Below are 18,611 nucleotides of genomic sequence, written 5' to 3' on the forward strand. Positions count from 1 at the left end.
TTCTCAGCGCTCTGACGACTTTTGGACAGCTATATACCCACCATTTGCGTTTCCGTGTGTAACATTTCTGTCAATGGCTTCTTGAAATAAATCGGTAATGGTATATGCTTATTTACCAGTTGACCTTTTTAAGGCATGAAACGCTCCATAATCATATAGGCTTTGATCGGTAGAATAAGCGCATTAAAGCCTACATTAAATATTTCTCTGTTCAATTCAGGGAACATAGAGGCATGGTGATTGTGGCAATGCGTTCCCGTCCTTCGTTGTCTACTTGCTGGTCTTCAACAGTTCAGTTTTCGTTCCTGAAATGTTTGCATCATTCCTGTGCCGTGCTTCTGCTCAAGGCCCTTTTGGCTAATGTTTTATGAGCTTTCGATGAATTTCCGCAGAGTTGTGATTTTTGAAAAGCAAATACTTGGCCCTTAAGCGTAGTGGCGAAGCTAAAACACTAGAAGCTAAATTTCGTCTGCTAGCAGCGCGTAATTTAAAAGTTAATAATCTCAAAGTTTGTCGATTCCGCTTTTAACAGATTAGTAGAATCTTACTTAGAATCGAAACGCAACACTCATTCTATATTGAAAATCCTTTTAAATAAATTTTTCATTCAAAACATAAAAACTTAACCTATTATGGTAACCGGATTATTGCATTCAGCCGGCTGTGCGTTTATAATGTTTTCAAACGGCGTCTAAAACATGGACCAGTGCAAGTATAAGATAAAGTGCTTTTCTGACGGTTTGCAGTCCAATTACTAATAATATATGCTACAACGGACAGAGTATTTTTATTCCTGTTGCACTACCGTATACTAAATAAAATAAGCAACTTTAAATGACCTACGAAATTCTGTCGTAAATCGGATAGGAAGTAGACATATTAACGGTAATCAGAACAAATATGTGTCCGCTGGTCGGATGACCCTCCATTGACCTGTTTTTGTTTTTGACTCAATCGGTGCTTCTCCAGTGTGCAGTTGAGAGAGCAAATATGTGGGAAAGGCAAAAAAGAAAACGCAGCCAAGGGCGTCGCAACAGAATGTGCCAGGAAAGCAATATGAAAGATTGGTAGAAGCAATGGTACAAGCTAAAGATGTACAGTGCGCTGGCCAGAAGGCTCCGCAAATCGCATCGTCGTAAAAGCGGTTCAGCTACTTTTCTTCTATTTCCTTCCAAGCAAAGCAAGAGATACCTCGACAATACAACAAGTTCAGGCCACCGCAGACCTGAGATTGTGTAAAGTGGCCTAACCATTATAAGCTACTGCTCAGCTTCCTCTTCGGATGCTTGCTATTTTGCCAATGACAGCCACCGTAGTGCGTTTTGTTTGGCGCTTCTGGTTGGTGTGTCAGTACAGAGTCAGGGGTGTTTCATACGAAACCCCACCTGGCAAATGCTATTCGTGGCTGTTCTGTTTGCAGTGTAGAATAAAACGCGGATCTTTGTACTGATATCGAGCGTACCAGCCTTAACCTCAACCGCTCTTGAGCTTACTTTGGTAGCTTATGGTGTCATCTTATATAAGGCAATAGATGGACAGTATTGTCATATAAAGAAGACGACAACAACGACGAGACGGCGGCAATGGCAGGCGAGCGTAGCAACGTGGCTGCAGCGCCAAAAGCAATGTTGGCCTATTTCTGCTGGCTCTTAGCAGCCCTAGGGATGCACCCTGTTGCTCTTACCCCCAGTAGGCAAACGATTCATCCCGTAGACAAGCGTAATGCACGGCGCTTTCCGTTAGGGACGTCGGTGGTGGCCTGTTACCCCGCGGCCAACAAGAGGACTCTACAGTCGACCATAGGCACGGTGTGACGCGGCTAGTAGAAGCAATAGTCGAGGCAAACAGAAAATCTCGCCTGCAAACACAATTTTGCCTCCGCCCTACTGTGTAATGCCCCTCTGTCACTCGCTTTCTCTCGCCTCTACGAGCAATGTTCTTGCTCTGTCTTTTTTGAGATAGTCACTTTCTTTATACTTTCCTTCTTTTTCCAGCTTTTCTTCTTAGCTCTTCGTCCTCTCTTACCAACTTACAAACTGCCATAAACCAGCAATCCTACTGGCGGTACGCATTTCCCATACTCTCTACCCAACGCCACTGGAGCCGCCTATCTTCTTCTTAGCAGTAGCTCTTTCTTCCTAGTCCAATTCCCATGGAGTCCCAGCTGGCCGCCTATCCCCATCGTACCAATTTCTTTCTCGTCTCTGCCGTGTACCTTAGTGTTACTGTTATATTTGGCTTTATTGAGGAGACGAGTAATACAACCAACAAGCAGCAGTCGCAACAGCAACGGCACCAGAGAAATGCCTTCAGCTGCTGAAGCTCGTTTCTTTCTCAGCTGCCCGTCTTCGTATATCCCCACTCTTGCCAGCGTGTGTGTGTAAGTGCTGCATGAATCAGCGTACTTACCTTTTACTTTTGCTGGTCCTGTCGTCGTCGTCGCTGCTGCTGCTTTGCTCCATGTTCAATTCGTTCTCTGATCTTTGCTTCTTACTTTCCTGAATAGCTACTCGAGTAAACAGCAAAGGTAGCAAAAGAAAAAGCATCAGATCAGAAAGATAAGGCGAAGGCCAGACGAGGTGGATGCCGCTTGGCTGTCGCCGCCGTCGTTATTTAGATTGTGCTACCGGCCAATGAGATACAGCCACTGGCCATCTTGACTGTTACCACTAATACTATTACAGCAGTATTCCAACAGCAACAATTACTACTGCTGCTAAGCGACCGACAATGCTGAATTGAGAGGTGAGAATATTAGGCTGATATTGTCTCGCTTCCGCTGCCTTCTTGCTTTGTCCCTCAGTTTCGCTCGATCTCTCACTCTATAAGGCTTGCGCGCAAAAACATACACATGCACGATCATAGACATTCACCAATATTCGCAACATCGGTGCAAATAAAACCGCTGTCTCGCCTTGTTGCAACACTTCCAACCGTTACTTGTAGCAATGAATAGCGCCGTTTTCGCTAGACAATCAGTCCCGTGAAAGTTAACATCGTTAATAAACGTCTATAAAGGTTGGGTCGGTTTGCTTCCAGTTTCTAAGACGAAACTCGGGGAAGAATTCTGACTTCGGCGTGCTCCGATCCTTTGCGCCTGTGCTATTTCCTGATGCCTTTCTTAAACACGTCTGCAGTTAAATCGCTACCACTCGACCGCTAAGCCCCAGTGACCCGCTCTGCTTGTCAAGTCTCCTAGCCAGCCAGCTCGCACAGCCCCGCATTCGTACTTTTTTTAAACTCGTATCCCCAATTAATCTCAACCCTCAAAATCAGCCCATGTCACCTTTTTGCACATATATTATCGGTGCTATTTCGCTTTGTTCTTCCCGGAGATCGAGCTAGTCAATTGTAAAATGCCAATTTCTCCAATTTCACACTCAGAACGATTCTCCGGCTCGACGCGGCAGTCACGACCATTTTGTCTGGGGCCACATCAGTGGCTGATGTTGGGGCTGCCGGCCAGTACGTTCTGTTGAAGCTAAGTCAAGCTGGTGTCCTGGACGCGAGCCTCTCCGGCTGCCGACTACTGCTTGTCCGGTGGGAGAGGGTTAGGGTACGGGATTCGCTAACGGTAAGACAAACAAGGATCCTGCTGCTGTCTCTCCTATCCATGCAAGGTTCACTAAAGCCACTAATGCTCCGTGGTCGCTGACCGTCTTCTAGCAGAGCGAAACGGGCTACCGGTTAGAGGATCCAAGGCAAAGGAGCTCCCGTCAGCCTTTTCTCCTCCCTGCCTTCGTTGTGAAAAACCATGCCGCCGCCGCTTTTAGCTTAATTTTGAAATCCTAGCCAAAACCCCAGTTCAGTTCGGTCCTCTGAACGGACGGAACTGTTGTTTCTTTGCGGTCGTCTGTGCCTTTCCTTCGTCTCCCGTCCCTTTATTCCCTTTTCTAGAGGCCTCTGAAGGTTATCCTCTTCTTACTTATACTGGTAGCCTCAGAATCCAAAGATGCCTGCCGGTTCGGCTGCCCGCAGGCTAATCTGTGGTGGTCTCTTTATGGTTTGATTGCTCTGCATGATAGATGTTTTCAGTGTAATGGCCAGCGGCTAAGAATAAGCAATCGTGCCTGACAGTTCTTCTTTTTTATCTGTTGACCGCTCACACATGATAGATGCTATCTTAGACCAACTCATTCGAGCCGTGCTGGAGTTTGCAGTGCTTAAAGACTGGCCAGCCCCTTGTCGTGGTCAACATGTTCTCCACGCACGAATTGCGGAGTGCGGATTGGGAAAAGCGAAAGAAGCACACAACGCTTGCGGTTCCCGTTTACTTTTCGCTGTTGTTTGTTGATCCGCCTCGCTTTGACTTCGTCGATCGCTTCCGCCTAATTGTGTGCGCTTTGCGAAGACAATCAACAGACTAAGTCAATAAATCCACGAGTAGATCGATAATAACCTTCATGGTAGGGATAACAAACGTAGACGCGTCTGTGTTAATGCACTAGCTCAGCGACACTGCCATGGTTACTACCACTGGCACTACTGCGACTATTTCAATAGCGGTTACAATGCAAAACGTTGGGCCTCAACTTGCGATTTTAGCCATAGCGTTAGTAGTTGCCGTCTGTCAGCTAAATGAGTACACATCTACGGGTGCATGGCACGAATGGCTCATTTGGTTCAGGCCTATCCGTGTCGGCCGGCTTCGTTCGTGCGTTCCTTCTCACCGCACCATTAGGCCGCTTACCGCTCTTAGCCAGCAGACGTTCGGAGTTGTCCCGCTCTTTTCTGTGTTCTGTTTCGGCCCGGTTCAACGGCTTAACCTCCCACTGGCCGCCACGCTGTTACCGTCAGCTTTGCCCACCCACCGTAGAGAGATGCTTTTTGGCACCTCTACGAGATATCATTAGGATCATATCATCATTCGTTGCTAAGTGAGAGGGATCCCTGTTAGTTGTCTGTAGGCTTTGAGTTAAAATGGTTAACTATAGGGCAGCATTACCTTGGAACATCAGGTTTTAGCGATACTTACTGATATTATTGCTACAATTACCGCCGTCATCTTAAACACCTTTAATGTCGTCATTTTTACATCTGCTTGCCAAAATTACGTTGACAGTAGTCGAATTGGACCGACTGTTTGTTCAAACGTCAATATAAATTAAGGAGAATGTACACACGTACTTCTAGTATTCTGCATATTGTATTGCAGAGTGTGCAATTCGGCCAATTACTATTTACATGCTGGGGACTGCCGCGCCTTGAACGGCATAATTCACTCAGCAAGACAAGCTTAGAACAATAGCTTATATCGAATCCGCCTTTCATTTACAGTGAGATATTTTTGCAGAAGGTCGATACTAACTTGCCGCGAGAAAAAAGACGAGGCTTTGGCTAAATGTTACAACCGAGAAAAACTTTGCCGCTTCGAGACTTAATGCGTAAACCCGCCGACGCTCATGCTTACACGTGAACGAATGGTCTCGTGTCACAGCATATATTAGAAACGCTTTGGGCGTCCTACGAGTAGCAGCAGCTAGCTATAATAAATCCTACGTGGGCAGCGTTAGGTCATTTATCGAACGATCAAGTTGCTGTTTCCTGAACAAGCGTCCTGGTCCTGGTCCTGGTCGACGCCACCTATCGATCTCGAGAAAAACGAGGTGGCGAAAGACGCGTACTTGCGCACAAGCTTCCATTGCATTGGAAATTGATTGATGTGGATAAGGCAACGAAAATTCTGATAGCTCTTAGTGCTACCACCATTGAGGTAAACAGGTTCTAGAGAACCGGCTGGTGATCTACGCCTATGCGCAGGCTTGTTTAACGTTCCAAAGCCCAACGTACGCCGATGGAAAAGAAGCTGGGCCCCAATTCATTTTCTAGATTTTTCGCTAGAGTTCGAACGAAACACATTTATTCGTTTTCTGAATTAGACCTAGTGAATATTGTAGAAAGAAAAGTAAGCGTTTATTCCACGTACAAGCGTACCTGCTACCCCCTTTACCCCTCTAGCGCCGGTTCTCCTGGTAGCTCACGATTACTTGAGCATCGCTGACGCGAGGCACAGTTACTTCAATGGCATGCTGTATCGTGTGCTGTTCGAACAGTACTTGCAACCCTGATCCTAGACCCGTTCTGCTAATCGAATTTAGCGTACCAATCCAAGTCAAGCTGCGTTATAAGGGAAGCATGTAAAGTAAAAGGCTGCACCGAAGGGGACCAAGTTAGATTCTACGTCTACCGTTTACAACAAGGACGCACTGATTTGACAGTTTCAAGGTTAGGCACGTTGTTCACTTCATAAGACATTCATGAGTAGGACACAATCGAGTGCAAGGCAATGTAAGCTTCTGAGCTGTATTATCTAGTCGATCTAGTCGTATAATAGATTGTGCTTGTACTGCAAAGAAATAAAAGCTTTACATTATAGATATATGTCGCATTACATCAAGTGTGTATTAATTTATATGTGTGCATACGTGAAAATAAACAATAGTTCTCACTTAATAGTACCTATAAACTTTGAAAAAAAAAATGGTTGTGATAATAAAAACTTCAAAAAAAAACTCTGATGAAAGAACTAATGTACATTCAGAGAGAAACTTATCTTTTGTTCACAGCTATAATAAGCACTAAACCTGTCTGACTTTGTTTTTTGCACCGATCTAATGTTTATCGAAATGTATCCATTGGCTACATTTCATTATTATATACTATTATCCTTGTTGTTTCTACCATTTGGAGAAATATCCAGTAACAGGGATACGCAGGATATATATATACATCGGTGCCTGACCTTTAGTTAACCGAACTATATTAATATTGGTTCGAGATTGTGGTACCATTGCCCTGCAGCAGAACTTTGGCCGGTAGACATACCACTGAAGACAGAAGTTTATTAATGAACGATTGATACCAGGCGATAAAGTCAGCTAGCAAGCCGTTTGTGCCCATGAATATCCTACCGCATCACTTTACGAACGGGTCTGTTCATCGTAGCGAAGTACCTGGTAAAAGAAAAGGTTTTTGTGTACACTTACCCCACTATTGCTTAACCTGACACTGATCGACACCCCGATGAGGTTCAATTTGTTTTTTATACGTACATTATAATACTACGCCCATAGTCGACAGTGTAAAAACTCTGTAGGCTACTGTGCGATCTAACTTTCCCGAGAAAATTCGTCCTTAGAAGGCTTCGGACCAACTCTGACCTATGAGCCTGTATAAACCGTTTACTTAGTAATTCAATCGGAGAAGACGCGTTCATGATGTTGAGATTAACACGAGTATTACAAAAGTGTTTCGTGCAGTCACTTTGTTAATCGAATGCAAAATTTGGCCTACCATCAGCCTTAAAAATGTCGTTCTATCTTCAAAGGGTTGCCCGTAACTGATTTGTTTGAATGTTCATTCTGCCTAAGGCCTGCTCTGATCTTGGAAGGGTGTAATGTGTGCGATCCTTGATTTGTGTTAATTAAAAGATACTCAAATTAATCGGTGCTCTTAAAACTACTTTAGCTAGTTCAAGTTATACTGTTGAAACGGTTTGCCAACTTCAACTTTCTGGGTCTCGAGATATGTTCCAGTTCTTATCAAAGCCTGATTCGGTGAACTTTGACAGGTCCTCTAACAGTCTCGTCACTTCTGTCGTGACAAGAATTCGATATTGACTGCTCTATCAAGAGCTTTTTCAGCCTTGCTTTCATAGTCACCTGTCAAAGTTAGCACCCCTTATCAATAGGTTTCAGCGATCCTTGGCGTCGCTATAGAATAGGTTTAAACTGTGGCGGATGTTGATTCCAATATTGACCCGCTTTGTGAAAAGCGACGTTGTAAAATACATCAGCTTCGTAGTATTTTTCCGTTTTTCCAGCCATATTAAAACGCTGCGAGTGTATTCAATTAAAAAAAAAGAAAGAGACTGATGTTGATTGATATTGATAAAGAAAGAGATTGAAAGGACAGTGTTTCAGTAAAAGGTAAGAGCAGAACATTATGCACTTGGACACAATCATGTGCACAGTTTTTTGCTACCACATATGGATAAAGCTGAAGCTTCTCTCTTACACACACATATATATATATATATATATATTACCTAGCTGAAGATATGGAGCTACGGCTTAGGTTCATTCTGACATATCACGGAAAAGAAAATACGAACGCTAGTGGCGTAGTTTCTAAATGGAATCTTACCCGCTGCCTCCATGAGCGATTCTGGTTAGGATGATTGGCGGTATAATTGCAAGTAAGACATTATCTTAGCAATAGTTCCGGAACCAGTCATGGTGGTAAAAGATAACATAAACACAAGGAGCGCTACTATGCGTTCCTGCTTCATGCATTAATTTCTCCCCTCGGATTCTAGCTGTTCATTGTTTCGTTTTGCTACTAATTTTTCTTCTTTTTCTATTCAGGTTGCATCTGTGCGACTTGGCTACCTGTCGCAGATACGATGGAAGAAAGTTCCGTAGAATGACTCGTTTTAGCTGAGAGGTTAGTAACCTCTCCAGTAGCTTCCAATAGCTTTTATTGGAGGGCTTCCTCTTGAGTCATATCGGCTTTTGCGCACAAGCTTTGCCTCTTCCTAGAAGCCTTTTTCATGGCACACCTTCTTTTTCCTTCGGTGTATTGCGTTAGAGGGGGCAAGGCTAAGAGAGGCCAGCGGTGATGTTGACCGTTGACCGGACCAGATCGGCGCCGCTGAACTCCTGCTTTATCTCGGAAGCTGAGAGATGTAGCCAAAGCAATGAGACTGTAGGTCTTTTAGGTGTCCGTCAGAAGTGGTCATTACAGAAAAGAGTGATAGCCAGAAGGCAAAGAAACGGGGCGGAAGAAGGATCGTTCTTTTGTCGCGTTGCTTTTGTTTTCTCCTTTGGTCGACTCGACTTCGCCTGGCCTTTCGTTGAGCCAAGGATGGTAGCTGGCCAGTAACGAATAGTGACCCGCTAGATCACTACTGCACTACCATCCCAGAAAAATACCTGATAGGGGAGCGAGCAGTCATCCTTTTTGGTGAGGCGCTACAAGAGCCTTAAAACAACGAACAGCCGGCTGGTCAACCGCACTAGCTAACTTATTTTTGCTAGGTCTCCTTCCAGGATACGGGCGAAGCAAGCCAATGAATAGAAGAAAAGGGCACGCTAAAGAAGCAGCGGGCTATCACAATTGATGCGCAACATTCTCTTCAGTTAGACCGTAACTAACTGCATTAAAATCCGTATAGTGCTGGATAAACGTAAACGTGAGCCCGAGACACGCCAGCTCCACCCTGAGTCAACATTCATGACGACTTCCCTTCGACTATTCCTATTACCATTTGCCCAGCAGCCCATTTAATATTCCCCACTGCTGCCTTTTCAGTCTCAGTCTATTTTATTAAAATAATGTGTCAGTTTTGCGCCGATTACAAATATGAATAATCAGTAACTCCAAAGGTTTTACGGAAGGTTGATCTATCGAACGTAGCAATACAGATGGTAAACTACGACTAAACGATAAAGCGATATTCAAGATAGCTGATAGTTGGTTTTTTCTCAGCTTCGTTTTAATGTATTAGTACTTAGATGGCTATTAAAGTTTATTGCTTCAAAAAAAAAAGTTTAAAAATTAATTAAATTTAGCAAACCAGAGCATTTCTTATCGACCAGCGGTCATTTCTAGTCGAGCGCATCGATGGAAATTAGAGACAGGAAGTAGCAGTGTCCTGCAATTTATAGAAGATCATAGTGATTTCAAGTTTTGTCTAAATTTTTGCGCCTGCACGATGCATGCAATGAAACTTCCAAGGAGCATAGTAGCTGGAAAAAACTTCACTCATGAGCAAATTGAAAGTGGCCATCATTTAAATTCAATTAATTTTTCCTCTCGCTGGCCTCAAGTGTCTCCCGAAGGCATATTTGCTGGAAAAGCTTTCAGCAATAGCTTCAGTAAAGAGAACTTTCTTTTTTTCCTAAAAAAAGAATATGTGGACGAGCCTAAGGCAGCTCGTCGTCAGCTATCGCCGTAAGGTCTAAACCTGTCTCATGTATTTTCGTTAAGTAGTCCTTACATTCTAAATAGTAAAGAATAGGAGCCTCAAAGTCAGAGGGCAATTCAATACACTTTCAGTAAGCTAACATACAAGGGTGCACAGGTTGTTATAATGCGTCCATATCGCACTCTGATTTATTGCGTACAAATACCCTGTGCCCATCGAATTTGTACGAGGTCGAACAAGCTCCCGACATATCTATATATTCGATCAACCCAATCAATTTCTATAAATATAGCGTTTACTTGCATGAATACGCGTCTGTATACGAGAATCTAATGGATATTAGTACACCTAACGGCAGGTAATGGTTAGCTATTATTTCGCTCTCTGGCTCGTTGCTGCGCACCGATATAATAATCTTGATGAGTATATAGGGCTGTGACGGTTATGGTGGCTAACAATAGCGCTTTTAATACCATCACGGCAATTGCATCATTCACCGTGAGTATAGGCGGCCGACGTTGTTAGCGGAATCCTGTTTGTCAAACGAAGGACTATCGATATACTCTTGCTGCTGTCATCCAGCCGCAACCATCGTTCCCTTCTGCTTTAGCGTCTATAATTAAGTAGCATACCTGTACATCGTATTATGTAGCTGGACCTCTTTTCTTTCTATCGCTAATTTGCAGGTTTCGTTTTGTTCCTGCTATTTCGTTGCGTTGGCCCCTCGCCGATTGCACCTGTTTATTTAGTTGCTAGTCGTGAAGAGGACACCTCAGGCTTCTGCAACAAGCTCGCTTGTTCAGGCCCACTCGTTGACTGTGTCTGCTAGCTGTGTTACGAAAAGGAACCTACTGCTGAATCACTCGGTTGTAGTGGGGCCCGCTTTCTCTATGCTCTTTACTGTGTATGAAGTCCCATCGAAGCCGCTCGTTAGGGAACGCACGGATCTGGCCGCCGAAGGAACAAAATACGTATATCTGCAGCAGTAGCAAAACGGTTTCTTGTATAGGTGATGTCACTACGCGGTCTACGTGTCGTTTTCGTTTGCGCTTGCTAGGCCTGCTCGATTCAGTCTTTTCGGCCTTTTTTCAGGCTCTACTCACTATCCCTATCGCTTATTATCTCTCTCTCGTTCTTGTAGCTTGAAAGTCTGTGCCCGGTAGCCTCTAGTCTACCCTTTCTAAAACAACTGCGATGGCGACGACGACTCTTGGCCTATCAGGTCCTCTTTCCGTTTTCGTCCCGAAGCCCGTCACTTGCGAGAAGATGTAGACGATGCTGGGTCGCCTATCCGACCGGCTAATAGAGCTACATTATTATATCCGTCACTATTTGCTAGCTCTAGTCTAGCCAAATGGAGACTGTGTCTTCACGCCTCTGTGTCTCAATACAGCTGTGGTTGTACACCATTAACCCATCAAAGTTAGAAATTTTCCCTGGAACCTTCTACTACTAATAGAAGTGCAGTGTATGCCATGCATTGTTGTTGCCTCTTAAACAATTTGGCGAATGTAACAAATTTGGGCCATAAAGTAATGACAGCTATCGCTTACGAAATGGTATATGAAAGTTAGAAAAATGCTATCTTCTAACCGGGGAACTATGGTTAGAAGCAAAACTAATTACTATTATTATATCAGAAAAGTTATCAATTACAATATTAAATATGGCGCAAACGCACCAAATGTACACTGTTTGATATAGTTTTTTTTTTAGGACCTAATGTCGCACAAATCGCGAGGAAAGGAGCAAAGGCCAAACTGGCTTTTCCTAAGGACACGCTAAGTTGACGGTGAGCGAGACAAAAGCACTCATTCGCAAAATATAGCGGTCGTGACTCTGCGTCGCGTGAGCCGTTACACGTCTTCAAAGGATATCGGGCCCCTCAAGCCCTTATTAGTTCTTACCAGCCAGAAGCCCCCCGCTTACTAGGTACTAATTAATGTGTTATTAAAGCCATTACTATTTTTCAAGTAAGTTAATGAGCATTACATGCCTATAAATGCAATATAAAGATCCGATGTTAACAAGTTTCCGAAAGCGTTCCAAGATAACAACTGCAACGACATCTAAAGGCGTCGGCTTTTCTCTATTGATAGAAAATAGATGAAGAAACAATTGAGTTTACTTTGGAAATCCAATCTGAGCAATTTTTGACAACTTTGAGTATTTGTTATCACGCGCACAAATATACAATATTATTCTATGAAGCGCTTTCCGTCTTTAGCTGCCTGTTGCGCAACGAGCACGGGGGGTACTCTGGGATACGCTATTGATGCGTTGCTATATGTAACTGAGCCGAACAAGTTTCTACCAAAGTCTAGATCGTATTGTCAAAACAAAAGTGTTTACAGCATTTCAATTGTATTTTTAAGTGATCTGGTTAAGTTTATATGGTTTATCAGTTTGTAGCCGATATGTTCTGCCATTCGTCGGTCTTACAAAAACCTGATATTCTATAATCTGTATCTTGGAGAGGGTGACGCTGTGTAGTACGCTGTACCTTGATGTGTAGTTTATATTGTGGTAGAGACACCGGCAGAAACATTACTGTTAGTTTATATTGCCTGTATGTGCTTTGCAAACGTAAACCTTTATGTTAATATATTGAATCAGCATTGTGTTTCGATCGACTTGAGCACGGAACGATGCTATAAAAAGTGACTAGAAAAATAAAAAAGACACTATATGTGACACATTTTAATGTTAAGAACCTCTTGAAATAGAGCGAGTTTTCTATGAGAAGTTTTTAGGTCAGGTACTATGATATCTTATGAACCTTTCAAATAGGTAGTACATAATTTTTCCATCAAGCAAATTTATCGAACACCATTCACAGAGTTCCCGTCGGTCATTGCCGATTTTTATATGCAGGATTTATTTGTGTGCACATAAAAAGAAGCTAACAGTATTAGGTGTTGGTTAGGGTTAGGATTTTTACTATAGACAAAACACCGAATCACTATTAACGGTCGCTAATCACGCTACTTTGTTTAGCATTAAGCAGATATATTAAACGCTTTCGATGACGATCCGAAGTTCGACACCTGTCGTCCTCCGCGTAACGACGTATCAGCTTAGGCGCTGTTATGGTAGCAGCCGAACTCGAGAAAGCGGGACGAGCTTGCGAAGCCATAATTTCAATAAATATACGATTAAGAAACGATCAGACCGATAGATACCTTAAAGAGGCGAAAAAAAATGACTCAAGTCGACGCAATTGACTGCCAGCAGCAACAGGAGACAACTAAGCTAAGGAGATCATCCTCGAAAACTTTTTATATGCCCAGTAACACTTATCAAACCATCAAGTACCTCCTATCCCAACAATCCTCTCTCATCTCCTATAACAGATGCGCATTTCTGCAATTCGTAGCAAGAAAGCCTTTTCTACTCCGCACGTTAGGCTTGTTTTATTCGTCTAAACCGTTAAAATAATTTAGTTATAAAAGTTTTTTAGCGATACATATGTACGCAAAAAACGTCTTATTTTATACGTATTAATACTATTTCACAGATTAAACGGTTTTTGTAACGTATTTTTAAAATTTCAGGTATTATTCGACTTAAGGATTTTATCAAGGGTGCTCGTCGCGAGGGCTGGAAGATTCAGATGTACCAGTTTGTGCCCAACGAGCCCTACAGAGATCTCTTTTGGAAGATCAAGAAGTCCGAACAGAATAGGGTCGTTCTAGATGTTCATAGAAAAAATCTATACGAATGCCTTAAACATGTGAGTATTATCCACTCCGCTTTATTATCATTAGTATTATTAGCGATATGGTGCACAGGTATTATAGCCTTGTGGCGGCTGAGCCTCATTGGCTGGCACAATATTCTATTGACTATATGGGGTCTCCTGTAAACATATCTGACTAGAACTACACGATCGAAAGACCTCCTTCTCCATTTAATTAACCCTGAACAACTGAAAGAAACATTTAATGAACCTGTCAAATTGACCGTTGGAAACACCTGCATTTATTAGCTCACTGCGTTGGTCCTACCTGTATTTTTATATAAAAATGATTCTAGATAAAATGATGACGCGGAAAGCAAAGAAAGATCATTTGAGCACATCGAGTTATACAAATGAATGGACCAGTCACTGAGGAGGACTACTATATTCGTTATTGTTGGAATTATTCTAAAACCTTATTGATGTTTTTCATTGGGCTTATTCCTGGTGAGACTCTCTTAGTACGATTCTATGCTCTGCCCACGACGTTCCGTCCTCGTCTTAGACGGCTGCTCTTGGGCTGCTCCTTCATAGGTCTCGATTCGTAAGACAAACAATGAGATACTGGAAGATGAAATTCTGTGAATCTTCGTGATGAGCACTGTTTTTTTTTGTCTGCAACAAAGAATATGGCCAGGCTTCAAATAACACAGAGACACTTGTAATGGGAGACTTACCTGGTATTCAACGGAGATCGGAGGCAGAAAAACTTATCCTTCTGCTAGGATACTTCGGTTCGCCTATTTCTCATCAGCAGATTGGCTTCTTCTGTCAGTACAATTGGAGAGAACCTTTCGAGATTACTTCTCGTAAATAAGCGTTGCTGCTTAAGAGCATATAATTGGCTTATTTAAATTGAATGAAACGGACAACAAATTATTAGAATAGATAGAGGTAATCGGTAACATTCTGCTTGACTACACTAAATATCAATGCAAGCTTTTACAACAGTAATATACATAGTCCCTTTTATTAGACCGTCTATTCAAGGGACGTCAGCTAAGTCGCAGAACAAGGCAGTGCTTATCGGCACGCAGCTAGCATTTGAATCCGTACCTGTTTGACACTGAAGTGTTTAGCAAATCTGTAAAAGTCCCGGGACACCAAGGAAATTTTAAATCTCTATAAACATACAATGTCATGAAGGCTTTAGAGACTCTACCAGTTATTACGTATCAAGCACGACGAGGTATCTAAAGTCAGACTAGTCCAGGTATACGCATTAGAGTTCATTTAAATATGTTTCTCTCAACCACTATTTTGATTTTTATGTGTTTAATTAAACGTCACATTTGTTTTTTGCGTTTCCGAAAACACAAGTCAGTGCCGTATGTGGGCTTCCCGTGGGATTGTCTGATGAGCAATTAACAAACGTAGTGTTACTATATTAATGAGTCGCCGTCGCAAGATAAACATAAGGCTAAAGAACAGTCGATGGCGAATCAACGTATCAAGATATATTTTTTACGTGTCATAAGCTTTTCTTATGGTTATAATAAAAATAATAACCGGCAGATTTTTTTACGTCTCATTTCATGAGATTCTGGAGTTGATATTTCTGATAGAAGCAGTTCACATAACTGGATAAGTATTTTTATCTATATTGTATGTTAAACCACAAGAACAAAATCAACTGTCATGTACCGTTTCCGAGAATATTTGTTATGTTGAGCGCAGAGGAAAATCAATGACGCCTAGTGCAGACGTATCACCACACTTTTTTCCAATTGAAATCTGTGCGGTAGCGTTTGTACAAACATATTTATTTCTTATCAGTCTGACCTCGTTCTGAAGTGTGTCCTGGTGATTGAATGCTTAAATGCTAGTTCAAAAGGATAGGCCAACTTTAAGTTGACCATATCGCTACGACTTACACCTCGTCGAACAGCGCCGTAGCCTCTAAGCTACTCTGTTGTCTATAGATGATGCTGACGCAATGAGATTTCGTGTGGATAAGTGGCACTTTTTTGTGCCTACTAAGGTCATTCTTGTAGTAGCACCTTTTGTCATTACTGAAGAAACCGTATATATCATACGCTTTTTTCGCAGTGTTTTCTGGCATTTTCTTCCCGCGAATCACTCTGTGAATTGTGAAGAAATACCTTGCTCTTCATGGTTACCCGCTCTCGTTGCAATTCCACGCGACTCAACTGACTATTGCTCGGGTACCAATTGATAGGACAATCCTCAGCAAGTTATCTCGGAAAAACACTAAAAGCCTGACAGCCTGTTTCGCATCTTGAGTAATGGCTGTTAAAGGACAGTCGCAAATTATGATAATTACTGATTTTGCCTAGGGGCCTGCATGTATGCAGGGTCTCCTGCTTTATACTAGTTTGTCCCTTTTATCCTGTAGCCAATGCTACTGACTCCCTCACGTTGCTGTGAATTGTCTGTTCGACTTATATATGTCTCCTTTTGATCTCATATACTTCGTCGAAGAAGTACAATAAAAAAAAAAGCTACCGAAGCTCTATTTTCCGATGAGGATCTGGCCCCTTGACCGACAACTACATTGCGCAGTGGACCACTAGGAGATTTGCGCGCTCCGTGCTGCGTTTTTCTGGGCATGTCGGTTCTTGGCTTGCGTCCTCCTGCGACGTCTTACCATATGAACTTTCCAACAATAACATGTGAACAACAAGCTAAAGGCAAAGGTTGACCGCGCCTGGGATTTGAGGGGAGCCTGTGTCAGTGTTCGACCTCTCCTTATGCCGGCTTGGTTTCGTAGCAGGCGGCCACCCATCTCAACGCCACTTCCCATCTCTGTCTTCCATTCCCCTATTGTAAAGAGAGCGATTTGTTTTCCCAACCCCATCCGTTCCATTCCACCCATACACCCACCCCGCAGCTCGCAGGCAGACAAAACCGACAGTGTGTGTGTTGTAACGTTGTGCTCTAAAAATCGTGTTACTCATCGAGTCGTGCACTGCTCCAGTCTCTCGTGTCGTGGTCTCTTCTCTCTGACCCCAAGTGCAGGGCAGAAGCGCTGTGTCGACCCATCCGACTTTCTGGGAACAGACCAGCGTACAACTGGGAATATTTTTCCCCATCCCGAAAAGTCAGTTACACTGAAATGAAGAGCGGACACCAGCCAGGAAGCCATAAGCCTTAGGGTAAAGGACAGTGTCGCAAGGGGTCAAAGGAATTCAAAGAAATAGTGCGTATTAGAAAATATTTCGAGGCTCTGTTGTGCACCGTGCGTACAATCTCTTTTCCTTGCCTCGCCTCTGCCAAATCTTGCTCTTCGTCGCATGCGATAGGCAGAAGCTGTATATGATTTTAAAACTATTTCCGTTTTACGGTTATGTAAGTCTGTGTACTATTAGCAGTGTTATATTGTATGGGGTTTCTCGTGTAAAATAGAACAGTTCTGGCTAGCTACTAAAAAATCCAGTTATATATTGCATGTCACTCAGATTGGCTGTTATATATATATATATATAGATATATATGCTACACTCAATAATATAGGTCAATCAACAAAACATTCAGTAATGGTGTAAACACAAGGTCGCAATTTGGATGTAATAAAGGAAAACTTTTCCAAAACTTAACTTTTCCTGTATATGGGAGAATCACAGCTGCGTCTTATCCTACATTCAGATGTTAATTTGAGAAGCTTACTTTCTAGGATTCTTGACTCTAACATCTGGACCTTAGCTTTATGTATTTTTTTTTGTAGTTTTTCAGCTCATTTTTCGAATTTCAGTAAAATCCATATTATCTAAAGGCAACAAAACGCAAAAAAAGGCAGTCAGTTTTGCAAAAGATAGAATTATCGTTCCTTATCGTCCTCTTATCGGAACATTTCTATTCAGATATATCGAAATATGTTCAATCTTGCTCATTCTGCTACAAGGTTTTGTCTCGCTTAATGTTGAGCGACAGGGACCATTGAATGACTCCGAAGGGGAACGATGAATAAAGATGGAAGTTGGCAGAGCAAGTGATAAGGGGTTTTCTTTTTTTGCGTGTTTGGACGTTCTCTGCTTAAAATGTGGCGGGAGACACCAGAGAACCTCATTTTTTGCTTGTGTTTTACTGCCCTCTCACTTTACGTGTGAGTCTGTCGTCCGTTTGCCGAAAGAAGCGAACGAATAAGGTCGTCCATATGGAGGAGAGTCCAAGGGCAACATGGAGGTAGGCAATGAGCAAAACGGACTCGTCGTCCACTCAAAAATAGCGCGGCTCTGATGACCGCCTGATGCCAATGTAGAATGGAAGAAACATTAAGGCGGCCACGTTTGAACAGCTCGAGCGGCGGTAGCAGCAAGGCCATCACCAATGGTAGAAAACTAGACAAGCACAAAGATAAACGATGTTGAGGCGAACAGGCAGTTGGGCAGCGAGAAAAAAAAGCGGCAGCGTTCATGTCGTCGAACCATTCGGTCGATTTGGCAACGATTATACTGGGCCGCAAATGATGCCGGACCTGTCCCCCGCTTGTCATTCCGTATGAAGACAACGTTGGAAGAGTGAGCCAGAGATCGAAGGAGACATAGCGGAAGGAGATGAGGAAACCGTATTATATATATTTACACATATATACACATGACTAGGTATTTCATTTCAGTAATAAAAATAGAAAAGTACTACAGTCAGGCCCTCTTATAGTAGCTTCTACCCAGCCAGCCATACCGACAATCGGGACTGAGGAAAAGATTCATTTTTGCCGTTTCTGTATGTCTGTGCCTATGCGTTATGTAAATATCAAGAATCTCGAACCTTAATAAAAACAAACGAAAGAACGAACTGTACCAATACTACAAAGTAATATAATAACCTTTTTTGATTTATACGGGTTGTGTAGTTTAAGTCGTTGGCAAGACGCACGAATATGCATATATATATATATATGTATATATATGCATATATATATGTACCTGTTCGATGGACCTGGCATTGTACGCCAGTGACGTGTAGACAAGTGAATTAAAACTG

At 42.6% G+C, this 18,611-nt stretch overlaps 1 protein-coding gene across 1 annotated transcript in view; it reads left to right on the forward strand.

Moving 5' to 3' along the window:
* Positions 1 to 18,611, forward strand: part of LOC111258931 (glutamate receptor ionotropic, kainate 2) — a 296,132-nt gene that overhangs the window by 204,471 nt on the left and 73,050 nt on the right. Inside the window, exon 3 of the mRNA XM_022830528.2 lies at positions 13,483 to 13,661. Coding sequence (XP_022686263.1) covers positions 13,483 to 13,661 — 179 coding nt within the window. The remainder of the gene's footprint in view (positions 1 to 13,482; positions 13,662 to 18,611) is intronic.

The sequence above is a fragment of the Varroa jacobsoni genome, unplaced genomic scaffold (assembly GCF_002532875.2).
Source record: "Varroa jacobsoni isolate VJ856 unplaced genomic scaffold, vjacob_1.0 scaffold_26, whole genome shotgun sequence".
Classification (NCBI taxonomy): Eukaryota; Metazoa; Arthropoda; class Arachnida; order Mesostigmata; family Varroidae; genus Varroa; species Varroa jacobsoni.